The sequence below is a fragment of the Phyllostomus discolor genome, chromosome 4 (genome assembly GCF_004126475.2).
Source record: "Phyllostomus discolor isolate MPI-MPIP mPhyDis1 chromosome 4, mPhyDis1.pri.v3, whole genome shotgun sequence".
In the NCBI taxonomy this organism is placed as follows: domain Eukaryota; kingdom Metazoa; phylum Chordata; class Mammalia; order Chiroptera; family Phyllostomidae; genus Phyllostomus; species Phyllostomus discolor.
This window is the reverse complement of record NC_040906.2, coordinates 197,413,991-197,426,922: the sequence shown is the minus strand read 5'-3', so window position 1 is coordinate 197,426,922 and position 12,932 is coordinate 197,413,991. Positions and strand designations below refer to the sequence as shown.

General features: G+C 37.4%; 1 protein-coding gene across 3 annotated transcripts in view; it reads left to right on the top strand.

Annotated features, from left to right (window-relative positions):
- Nucleotides 1-12,932, top strand: part of LATS1 (large tumor suppressor kinase 1) — a 41,662-nt gene that overhangs the window by 20,574 nt on the left and 8,156 nt on the right. The window contains exons 4-7 of one of the 3 annotated variants that reach the window (XM_028510921.1): nucleotides 28-1,517; nucleotides 3,486-4,068; nucleotides 8,323-8,505; nucleotides 8,689-8,795. In XM_028510921.1, coding sequence (XP_028366722.1) covers nucleotides 28-1,517; nucleotides 3,486-4,068; nucleotides 8,323-8,505; nucleotides 8,689-8,795 — 2,363 coding nt within the window. The other 2 variants (XM_036024880.1, XM_036024881.1) reach the window with 2 other exon arrangements.

Below are 12,932 nucleotides of genomic sequence, written 5' to 3'. Positions count from 1 at the left end.
GTTTTTTTCTCTGTTTTATGATCATAGGGAGTGCGCAACCATCAGTTAATCGCAGACAAAGCTGGAAAGGTTCTAAAGAATCCTTAGTTCCTCAGAGACATGGCCCACCACTAGGAGAAAGTGCAGCCTATCGTTCTGAAAGTCCCAACTCCCAGACAGATGTAGGAAAACCTTTGTCAGGATCTGGTATTACAGCATTTACTCAAGCTCACCCTAGCAATGGACAGAGAGTGAATCCCCCACCACCTCCTCAAGTAAGGAGTGTCACTCCTCCACCACCCCCGAGAGGCCAGACTCCTCCTCCTAGAGGTACAACTCCACCTCCCCCCTCGTGGGAGCCAAACTCTCAAACGAAACGCTATTCCGGGAATATGGAATTTGTGATCTCTCGAATTTCTCCTGTTCCACCTGGAGCCTGGCAGGAGGGCTATCCTCCACCACCTCTGAACACGTCCCCGATGAATCCTCCTAATCAGGGACAGAGAGGCATTAGTTCTGTTCCCGTTGGAAGACAACCAATCATTATGCAGAGTTCTAACAAATTTAACTTCCCACCAGGGAGACCTGGAATTCAGAATGGTAGTGGTCAAACTGATTTTATGATACACCAAAATGTCCCTGCTAATGCAGTGAATCGGCAGCCACCCCCTCCATATCCTCTGACCCCAACTAATGGACAAGCAGGGGGCTCTGCTGCTCCTTCGTCATATGCAAATGGAAATATTCCTCAATCTATGATGGTGCCAAATAGAAATAGTCATAACATGGAACTTTATAACATCAGTGTACCTGGACTGCAAACAACTTGGCCTCAGTCATCTTCAGCTCCAGCCCAGTCGTCCCCGAGCACCGGACATGAAATCCCTACATGGCAACCTAACAGACCGGTGAGGTCAAATTCTTTCAATAACCCATTGGGAAATAGAACAAGTCATTCTGCTAGTTCTCAGCCTTCCGCTACAACAGTCACTGCTATTACACCGGCTCCAATTCAACAACCCGTGAAAAGCATACGTGTATTAAAACCAGAGCTACAGACTGCGTTAGCACCTACACACCCTTCTTGGATACCACAGCCAATTCAGACTGTTCAGCCTAGTCCTTTTTCTGAGGGTACTACTTCAAATATGACTGTTATGCCTCCTGTTGCTGAAGCTCCAAACTATCAAGGTCCACCACCACCGTATCCCAAACATTTATTACACCAAAACCCATCTGTTCCATATGAATCGATCAATAAACCTAACAAAGAGGATCAGCCGAGTTTGCCCAAGGAAGATGAGGGTGAAAAAAGTTATGAAAGTGTTGATAGTGGGGATAAAGAAAAGAAACAGATTACAACTTCACCTATCACCGTTAGAAAAAACAAGAAAGATGAAGAGCGACGAGAATCTCGTATTCAAAGTTATTCTCCTCAGGCATTTAAATTCTATATGGAGCAGCATGTAGAAAATGTTCTCAAATCTCATCAGCAACGTCTACATCGTAAAAAACAATTAGAGAATGAAATGATGCGGGTAAAACCTTTTAAAATGTCCATTTTTATACTTGATCATGTGTTTGGTACTTATTTTAAAATACTGTGGTCCAGTGTTTTTTTTTTTGTAGCTAAATATATTATCAATTATTTAAAAGTCAGTAAACATTAAAATATTTTGATTGTAGCATTTTATTTTAGTACTTCAAGAATTACTCAGAATTTCCTGTAATAAAGTTTTTCTAATAAATTAAGAAAAATATAATTTACAGTGAGGGTGTACATAATCCCTTTATATGGAAATTGGAACAAGGGTTATTTTTTAGGTTTTACATGTTACCTTACAACATTTAAAATGAGCTGGAAATACCTGAGTCTCATCTCTTGATACATTTATGAAACATTGATTTTTACTTATAGTTTTGAACTTGTGGGTTTATTCATCAGGGTGGTCTTATTTGAACATGTTAGAGACATGTCCCTTCTGTTATTTACCCATATAATTTCATTTTCATAATGTACTAGAACTAGAAAAATGTGCTGAAATTATGAAATCAAAATCCACTAAAGAGATCAGAATAAGTTTAATGTCCGTTGTGATGCCATATAGATCTCTTCGCTAGATATTACAGTGGTCCTATCATCATTATTTTTACCACATGTTTACAGTTCTAAGGTTTGACTCCTAATATTACATTTATCACTCAAAATCCAAGAGGCTTAAATTTGTGTTGAAATTTCCTCACACAACTTAAAGCTATTCTTTTCAAATTATTTCTCTAAATCTGATTTCACCGTGTTGTTGTTCTGCTAAAAATTGAATTTTGTTAGATAAATACCATGATAATCTATGACTTATCCATATTTTAGCTCTTAGGATTTCTTACTAAAGTCTGTCTGTATGTATTTTCTTAGTTTATTTTTCCTTTTTCCTCTTCACTTTCCACTAATAGCTGATTTAAACTTTTATGGTGTTGGAAGCTTTGCTGACTTCTGTAGCCTCCATTACTGTGTAGGCAAGTAAGATTTTAAGACAAACAGTTCTATACTAAGTCTGGCACGCCACCCTTAAAAGATTTTGCATGCAAATGCGCATCCTAACAGAAGCATGAGGTTGCTATGTTTTAATTAGTCTTGCATTTCTAGAATTAGACTTTACTTTTCAAATCAAATTCCTATTCTTTTTTAACCCTTAAGTTAGTTATTAGCTGGCCAAAAATAAACTATTCCTTCCTTCTAAATCCAGGTATTTCATGTCCACTTAGAAGTTGATTTTGGTTTTTATCTGTGTTTTGGCATCTTCATAAGCCGCACTGACTATTCTTTGAACTGTTCCAGAATATCTAAAAGATACCCTATAATCACACAAGTTGTCCTCTTAAATAAGGTAGGAGAAACCCTTTGTATTTTTTGTTAGTGATGGCTGTGAGTCCCACCTTTACGCTAATGTCTTGACAAAGGTAAAAGGAAAGACTGACAGTAGTTAGATTAAAGAAGATAATTCTTCTCTTTTTAATACATCAATTTTTTAGAATAAATGAACTTGGAGTGAAAGAATTTCTTGAAGAATAAAATGGGAAGAAGAATATTTGAGGCGTAGGTGTTTTACAAAGACAAATATATAATGAAGGCAGTTTAATCATGTAATTTGGGATGAATATGCATGGAGGGGTAGATGAGGATGCATGTGAACAGATGTTTGGTTATTGCACATTGGGAACTTCCTTTGTTGCATTAGAGAGGAGTAGAAAGCTGATTATTGGTATTACCTTCTCCTTGCTCTGTACAGCAGAATCTGCATATATACTCACCTTGTATATCCTCTTAACTATCCCTTAAGCTGCACTTTTGATAAATTTTTCTGAAATATATTCTAGATTTCTAACATGCTTTATTAAATATTATTATGCATTTAACCTTTAAATATATGCCTGAGTTTTTCCAAGCTGTTTCTTAATATTTTGTATAGAAAATAATTCCTTATTTAACATTCAGCTTATTTACCTAGGTTGGATTATCTCAAGATGCCCAGGATCAAATGAGAAAGATGCTTTGCCAAAAAGAGTCTAATTACATCCGTCTTAAGAGGGCTAAAATGGACAAGTCTATGTTTGTGAAGATAAAGACATTAGGAATAGGAGCATTTGGTGAAGTCTGTCTAGCAAGAAAAGTAGATACTAAGGCATTGTATGCAACAAAAACTCTTCGAAAGAAAGATGTTCTGCTTCGAAATCAGGTTGCTCATGTTAAAGCTGAGAGAGATATCCTGGCTGAAGCTGACAACGAATGGGTAGTTCGTCTGTATTATTCATTCCAAGATAAGGACAATTTATACTTTGTCATGGACTACATTCCTGGGGGTGATATGATGAGCCTACTAATTAGAATGGGCATCTTTCCAGAAAATCTGGCACGATTCTACATAGCAGAACTTACCTGTGCAGTTGAAAGTGTTCATAAAATGGGTTTTATTCATAGAGATATTAAACCTGATAACATTTTGATTGATCGTGATGGTCACATTAAATTGACTGACTTCGGCCTCTGCACTGGCTTCAGATGGACACATGATTCTAAGTACTACCAGAGTGGTGAGTAAAATCATAAAATTTGTGCATAGTAATATAATTTACTAATGCAGTAAAATAGAAGATGATATCACTGGATAGGACCCAGAAGTCCTGGGTCAGATCTTGACTCTGTTGGATAACCATGGGTGAATCCTGCAGACATTTAGACTTCTAAAATGAAAGTGTGTTAGATTCAATTATTTCTAAATAATCATTTTTGAGTTAACCACTCTGTTTTGTTATTTTGAAATAGGTCAGACAAATAACATTTAAAAAATAATTTTAAATGAAGCCCCATACCCACCATTCAGTTTAAGAACTAGCTTGTCAGTATCTTTTCAAACCCCTATCACTTCCCCTTCTTCCCTCCACAGGGGTAGGTAACCATTATTTTAGAACTTTGTAATCAGTTCCTTACTTTTTTAAATATTTTTACCACATATGTATATATCCCTAAACAATGTACTTTTTAAAATTTTTCCTACTCTGGAATCTTTAGTTAAATGTAATCATTCTATGTGTATTCTATGTTGGCTTTTATGTTTGAGGTTCCTCTGTGTTGATTGCATGTAACATTTATTTTCACTGTTATTTAGGATTCCACCGTATGAGTGTTACACAACATATTTAACCTTGAATACATTATGTACATGATTCTGTTTAATCCTCACAACGTCATTAGAAGGCAGAAAAAAAAAAGAAGGCTTAGTTAGATGAAGTAACTTAACTTGCCCAAGGTCAGACAGAAAATAAGTGTAAGGGCTAGGCTTTGAACCCAGGTTTGTCTGATTACAGGGCCCATGTTATTTCTACTACACCACAGTGCCTCACCAAGATCCCTTCAAGCGCTAATGGAAGTGTAAGTCGATCTGACATTTGTTGAATGCTTACTATGACTAGGTGCTTTACATAAATTCTAATTTAATGCTTACAGCAATCCTCTGAGGTAAGTCCTAGCCTTCTGTGCTTCTGTGAACACGAGTAGATGGACAGTAAGTGGACAGAACTGAGACACCTGCACCTACTTTAATGTTCAGCTTCATGTAATATAATGTCGCCCAAATTCACCTGAATTACTTTGGATTGCTCTTAAAAATAGGATTTTTAGGCTCTATCATAGTCTACTAACTAAAAATCTTCACTGGAGGGTAGAAATTATATTTTAAGCAAACATCCCAGATTATTACAGCTAGGTTAATTTTAGATATATTTTTGTAGGTGATTTCAGCTAGTCATGGCTTTAAATACCATCTCTATGTAAGTGACTTCCAAATTTCTCTCTAGAAATGGCGTTTCCCTTTCACATGGATTTCTAACTTAACGTTACCAGTAAACAACTTTTAATTCTTCCCCTCTGTATTTGTGCCCCCTCCAGTTTTTCCCAGTTTAGTATATTATACCACCACCACTACCCACCTAGTTATCCTTGATTCTTTTTTCACATACCCTGTACATCTAATTTCTACCTCTGAGTATATCCTGAATCTGTTTGTTTTTCTCTATTACCACTGTTACCAACATAGTCCAAGCTTAATTGTAGTAGTCTCTTAACTTGGCCTCTTTTTACTCTTGTCCTCCCTTATAATCTATTTAAACATAAATAAAGTCATCATTTTCTTGCTTCATACTCTCCAGTATCTTCCCAGTATAATTGAGTGAAAGGTAAACCATGTCTTTTGCTTACAAAATTGATGAACAATGGCTTCCACTCAATTTTCTACCATTCTCCCTTTTTCTAATCATTCTTTCTGTTGTTGTTTCTGTATAAAATGCCTTGCCCTGGGTTTTGTTTTTTTTTTTTTTTTGCTGTTTGTGTATTTTATTGATTATGCCATTACAGTTGTCCCATTTTTTTCTCCCCTTTATCCCCCTCTGCCCTGCACCTCCCCTCCTTCCAGCATTTCCCCCCCCCCCCGCTCCCCTTGGTTCAAGTCTATGAGTTGTACATGTAAGTTCTTTGGCTCCTCAATTTCCTATACTATTCTTAACCTCCCCCTGTGTATTTTGTACCTACCAGGTATGCTTCTTATTCCCTGTACCTTTCTTCCCCATTCTCTGCCCACCCCCTTCCCACTGAAAACCCTCCATTTGATCTCCATTTCTGTGATTCTGTTTTTGTTCTAGTTGTTTGCTTAGTTTGTTTTGTTTTTTAGGTTTCTTAGTTGTTTTGCTTAGCTGTTAATAATTGAGAGTTTCTTGTCATTTTACTGTTCACAGTTTTGATCTTCTTTTTCTTAGATAAGTCCCTTTAACATTTCATATAACAAGGTCTTGGTGATGATGAACTGTTTTAACTTGACCTTACCTGGGAAGCACTTTATCTGCCCTTCCATTGTAAATGATAGCTTTGCTGGATAGAGTAATCTTGGATGTAGGTCCTTGCCTTTTATGACTTGGAATAATTCTTTCCAGCCCCTTTTTGCCTACAAGATTTCTTTTGAAAAATCAGCTGATAGTCTTATGGGAACTCCTTTGTAGGTAACTGTCCCCTTTTCTCTTGCTGCTTTTAAGACTCTCTTCTTATCTTCAGTCTTCAGTAATTTAATTATGATGTATCTTGGTGTGTTCTTCCTTGGGTCCAACTTCTTTGGGACTCTCTGAGCTTCCTGGACTTCCTGGAAGTCTATTTCCTTTGCCAGGTTGGGGAAGTTTTCCTTCATTATTTTTTCAAATAAATTTTCAGTTTCTTGTTCTTCCTCTTCTTCTGGCACCCCTATAATTCAGATGTTGGAATGTTTAAAGTTGTCCCAGAGGTTCCTAAGCCTTTCTTGATTTTTTAAACTCTTATTTCTTCATTCTGTTCTGGTTGAATGTTTATTTCCTCTTGTTCCAAATCATTAGTCTGAGTCCTGGTTCCCTTCCCTTTACTGTTGGTTCTCTGTATAATTTTTCTTTATTTTACTTTGCACAGACTTCACTTTTTCTTCTATTTAGGCACCATACTCAACCAATTTGTGAGCATCCGTTTACGAGTGTTTTGAACTCTGCATCTGATAGGTTGACTATCTCCTTGCCGCTTAGTTGTTTTTCTGGAGTTTTGATCTGTTCTTTCATTTGGGTCATATTTATTTGTCTCCTTGCACCGGTTAAGTTGTCAGGGGCAGAGTCTTAGGTATTCACCAGGGTGGGGCAACCCACGTGGCTAGGTTGTGGTGCTGTATGTTGGGGAGTGGTCAGAGAGGGAACAGTATGGCTTGCCTGGCTCTAGGCTGGCTTTCAGTCACTTTCCCTGCTTACCCACAAGCAAATTGGGCCCTTCTGGTACTGTTTCTCAGGTGGGTAGGTTTGCATACATTGTAGGACCCTGTGGGTTGCTTCAGTGGACTTCCCTGTGAGATTGGCAGTTTCTCCCGCCACTGCAACCCCCACAGGTTTTTACAGCCAGGGGTTTAGAGGCTTTGTTTCTCTGTGCTGGAACCCTGGGTTGCTCAGTCTGTCTTGCTCCCCAGTTGTTCCTCCCAGTTTATTCACATGTGAATGTGGGATTGCCAGGTCCTCCAGCCACCACTTTGCTGCACATCCTCTCTGCCCTGGCTGCCCATCTCTGCCCTTCCTCTTGGTCTGGATGAATGTTTCTTCTTTAACTGCTTGGTTGTCAGATTTCCATACAGTTCAATTTTCTGGAATCTGGTTGGTTTTTGTTTTTAAATTGGTTGCCGTCCTGTGTGAGGAAGCAAAGCATATTTACCTACGCCTCCATCTTGGCCAGAAGTCTTAGACACATATGCCTTGCCCTGGTTTTCAAATGGTTGATTCCCATTTGTTTTTTGACAAATGTCACCTCAATTTGTCACATCACCCCAGTTTATTCTCAACATGGGGTGCATCACTATGTTTCTTATGCATGTATGTGTTTGTTGTGTTTCTTCCCTACAGAGAAGCTGCCTGAGAGAAGAACCCTGTCTTTCTTATTTATCATTGTCACTTGTTGAATGAATGAAACACTGATCTGTTTGAAGCTTTATCCAGAGTAGTAATGGGGAGCAGTCTGATTCTTAATTCTGTCTACTCCTGTCTGTATCATCATTTAACATTGACTACATTACTGAATCTTGGGCTAATTTTTCTTTGTGTAAAACTTGTCCTGTTGGTATCTCAGGTAACGGGCTCCAGTCATTAACAAACACCATCAGCGATTTGGTGTACGCTGTATCTTAACTTGTCATAAGGGGAGAGCGCAGTTGAGTGTAAACTGTGATGTCAAAAAATTTAATAAACTCTAGGTTTACTGTTGTTCTTGTGCTCTTACTTCTTTTTCTTTATTTTACTTTACAGGTGACCATCCACGGCAAGATAGCATGGACTTTAGTAACGAATGGGGTGACCCCTCGAACTGTCGATGTGGAGACAGACTGAAGCCACTGGAGCGGAGAGCTGCACGTCAGCACCAGCGGTGTCTAGCACATTCTTTGGTTGGGACTCCCAATTATATTGCCCCTGAAGTGTTGTTGCGCACAGGTAAAAACATCTGTTTTATAAATAATATCCAGCTGAAACTTAACTAGAATGTAGCTTATTCTTTGGGTTTATAATAAAAGTGTTAATTTTACAGTATAAATTGGTGATTTAATATTAATTTTGCTTGTATTAATTCTGGATACTTTAAAAAGTGCTCATAAATAATTTGGTATCTTATTTTAGGCTATACACAGTTATGTGACTGGTGGAGTGTTGGTGTAATTCTTTTTGAAATGTTGGTGGGACAGCCTCCTTTCTTGGCACAAACTCCATTAGAAACGCAAATGAAGGTAAAGTATAAAATCTATACCGAAAGAGTTGTCACAAATTCCTTTACACTGTAGATGTTTTATCAGTCCTTTTACATAGAGCATCTTATTCTTGAATTAAGGAATGAATTTGTAAGGATGTAGGAACCCACTAAGATTCCATGCATGAATTCTAATCTCCATCATCCCAATATCACACTCTTATATTCTCCGACACTCATAAAAACTATTCTCATATTTTATTCTCATACAAATCTTTAGTATCTTTTGCAGATTTATTTCAATTTACTCTTTGTCACCTGTTGGCCTGGTTTTGTTTCCTTCCATGCACATTTTAGCCTCAAAGTACAGTCTATACAGATGACCCTCCTTGTTGCTGTTGTACTTTCTGTGCTTTAAGTTACCTGTGGTCAACCGCAGTCTGAATATGTTAAATGGGAAGTTTCAGAAATGAACAGCGGATAAATATTAAATTGTGCCCCATTCTAAGGAACATGATGAAATCCTGTGCTGTCCTGTTCCATCCTACCTGGGATATGAATTATCCCTTTGTCTAGTGTATCCATAGTATATAACCCACCTGTTAGTCACTTGGTAGCCATTTCAGTTATCAGACCAACAATGGTATCCTCGTGTTTGTATTCATATATCCCTTATTTTACTTAATAATGGCCCCCGAGTGCAACACTAGTGATACTGGCAATTCAAATATGCCAGTGAGAAACCATAAAGTGCTTCCTTTAAGTGAAAAAGTATGTATGTATAGGAAAAATCATAGTATATATAGGGTTCAGTACTGTTTGTGGTTTCAAGCACCTACTGGGGGTCTTGGAACATATCCCTCACAAATAAGAAGGGACGAACTACTGTACCTACACTTGCAGTTACCTTTGGCACTTAAATGAAAAGCTGTCCACAATTTTTACCATAAAATGTCCCATTAAAAATCCTTTAGTGGTTCCCTTGTTAATGGGTTAAAGTCCAAATATGTCCTCTGTATCTTTGTTCGCGCCCTTCCCTTTGAAATGTCCTTTCTCTCCCCTCTTTCTGAAGCCTGGTTAACTCCTGATTGTGTTTTCTTGTTCTTTATTTTTTTCTGACTGTTTTTAATCATTCTTTGAGTGTGTCTTGAGATATCTGTTCTGTAATGATCCCCACCAACTTGTAACTACTTGTCATTGAGTTTAATATATTATCTTTAAAATTCCTTTAAAATTTCTTTAAGTATTGATCTACTGGTAATGCATTCTCTCAAGTTTGTCACATTTGATTGTCTAAAAGTGTCTTCATTTCACCTTAATTTTAATATGTGTATATATAAATAAGTGTGTGTATATCTGCGGAAAATTGAATGCTTTCTCCCTAAAATTAAGAAAACAAGGATGTCTATACTCACCAGATTTATTCAACACTGTTCTGGAAGTCGTAGCCAGTGTAGTACAGCAACAAAAAGAAATAAAAAGCATATAGATTAGAGGAAAATAAAAACTTCCCACATTCTACAGATGACACAATTTTCTATATAGAGAATCCCAAGGAATCAAAGAAAAAAACCTTGTAGAAGTAATGAGTTTGACACAATTGTAAAATATAAGGGTAATACAGAAAAACCTACTATTTTTCTGTATTAAAACAGTGAACAGCCAGAACCTGAAATTTTAAAACAACATTTGCAGTAGCTTCCCCAAAATGAAATACTTAGGCATATATCCAATAGATGATGAACAAAATCTGTGTGCTGAAAGCTACATATTGATAAGCAAAACCAAGGAATATCTTAAGAAATGGAAATACATACTCTCTTGATGGATTGAAAGACTCAACATAGTAAAGCCATCGATTGTTATTGAAAAATTTGTGTATTTAACTCAATTTCAAGGAAAATTTCCAGCAGGAATTTTTTAGATATACATCAGCCTATTCTAAAATTTCTATGGGTGGACAAAGGAATTGGAAGAAAGAAAACAGTTTTAAAGAGAAGGACAGCCCTGGCTGGTGTAGCTCAGTGGGTTGAGCATGGGCCTGCAAACCAAAGGGTTGCCGATTCGATTCCCAGTCAGGGCACATGCCTGGGTTGTGGGCCAGGTCCCTGGTAGGGAGTACATGAGAGGCAACCACACACTGATGTTTCTCTCCTCCTTTTTCTCCCTCCCTACCCCTCTCTCTAAAAATAAATAAAATCTTAAAAAACCCCAAAAAGGTAAAGAGGAATCAACAACTTGATTTTAGGGCTTATGAAGTTATAATAATAAAAGTATAATATTGGCAAAAGAGTACGCACATAGATCAGTGGAACATATGTGGTAGAGAATGGAGAAATAGGACCACACAAATATAGCCATTTTATCTTTGACAGAGGTGCAAATGGAGAAAGGATAATATCTCAACAAATAGTGTTGGAAAAATTGGTTAGCCATATACAAAAAATACTGCACATTGATGTAAATGTTACGCCTTAAACAAAGATTAACTCAAAATAGATCTAGAAATAAAACAAAGCGATAATACTTTAGAAGAAAGTAGAAGAGAAAATCTTTATGGCCTGAGGTTAGGTGAAGAGCTCTTTGAAATAACACCAAAATCATGATCCATAAAGGAAAAAGTCAAGAAATTATATTTTATCAAAAGTAAAAATGTTCTGTCTGCTAAAGGCACAGTCAACACAGTGAAAAGGCATTAGTATGGAATTCTGGGCTTCAGTTGTAGCAGCCCTTTAAAATATCAACTTCCTGCCCTGGCTGGTGTGGCTTAGGTTTTGGAACATTGTCCCATGGACAGAGAGGTTGTGGGTTCGATTCCCAGTCAGGACAAATGCCCGGGCTGTAGATTTGATTCTCATCAGGGGTGCATAGGAGAATGCAACTGATAGATGTTTCTCTATCTCTCCCTCCCTCCCTATCTCTCCCTCTAAAAGCGATGAAAAAAAAAAGTCCTCAGGTGAGGATTAAAAAAAAAATTTAAATATCCACTTCCTACTGTCCTTCAGAGTTTCTGATGAGAAATGTATAGTCATTCAATTGTTGTTCCCTTAAGTAACGCGTTATTTTTCACTGGCTTCTTTCATTGTTGTAATTATGGAATGTCTGGGCATGGATTTCTTAGAATTTATCCTGTTTGGTGCTCACTGAGCTTCTTGAATTTATAGGTTTATCTGTTGTCAAATTTGGGGAGTTTTCAGCTATCATTTCTTCAGACATTTTTTCTGTATTGCACACTTTATCCCCTTGGAACTCTTAATTAAACATCAATGTAAGACCTTTTGGTGTAACCCCACAGATTACTGAGGGCTATATATTTTTTTAAAGATTTTATTTCTTTTTAGAGAGAGAGGAAGGGAGAAAGAAAGAGAGGGAGAGAAACCAAGGTGTGGTTGCCTCCCAAGCATTCCCTACTGGGGACGTGGCCTGCAAACCCAGCAATGTTCCCTGACTGGGAATTGAACCCGTGACCCTTTGGTTCACAGGCTAGCACTCAATCCACTGAGCCACACCAGCCAGGCTGAGGGCTATATTTTTAAACTTTTTTCTCTCTGTTCAGATTGCAGAATTTCTTTCAATCTAGCTTTAACTTCACTTTCCTCTGACATCTCCATTCTATTGAGCCCATCCACTGAGTTTTTTATTTTGGTTATAGTGTTTTTCAGTTCTAAAATTTGCATTTGGTACCTCTTCATATATTCATTTTCTTTGCTGAGACTTTGTCTTAATTTAAAGAGTATTCATCTTTATTTAAAATATTTTAATAATGGTTACTCTAAAGTTTTTGTTAGATAATTCTAAAATCTTTGTCATCCCAACACTGACATCTGTTGATTTTCTTTTTCTGTGTGAGTTGAAATTTTCGTGGTTCTTGTATGCTGAGTAACTTTGGATTATATCCTGGACATTTTAAATATTATGAGACTCTGGGTCATGTTCAAATGTTATGGAGAATGTTGATACTGTTTTGGCAGCCATTAAACCTGATTGGATTCAGTCCACAAGTTCCAGCCTTCTGTGGGTTGTGACTTCAATGTCAGTTTCATTGTGAAAGCCTTTACATTGCTAGGCAGATTTCTCTGGCTGTGGTGTTTTCCCTAGCGCCGTTCTCAAAGTCTTTGATATGTTCTTCAGGATTAGATCCATGTAAGTACAGTTGGGAGGTAAGCCCAACAGTTTG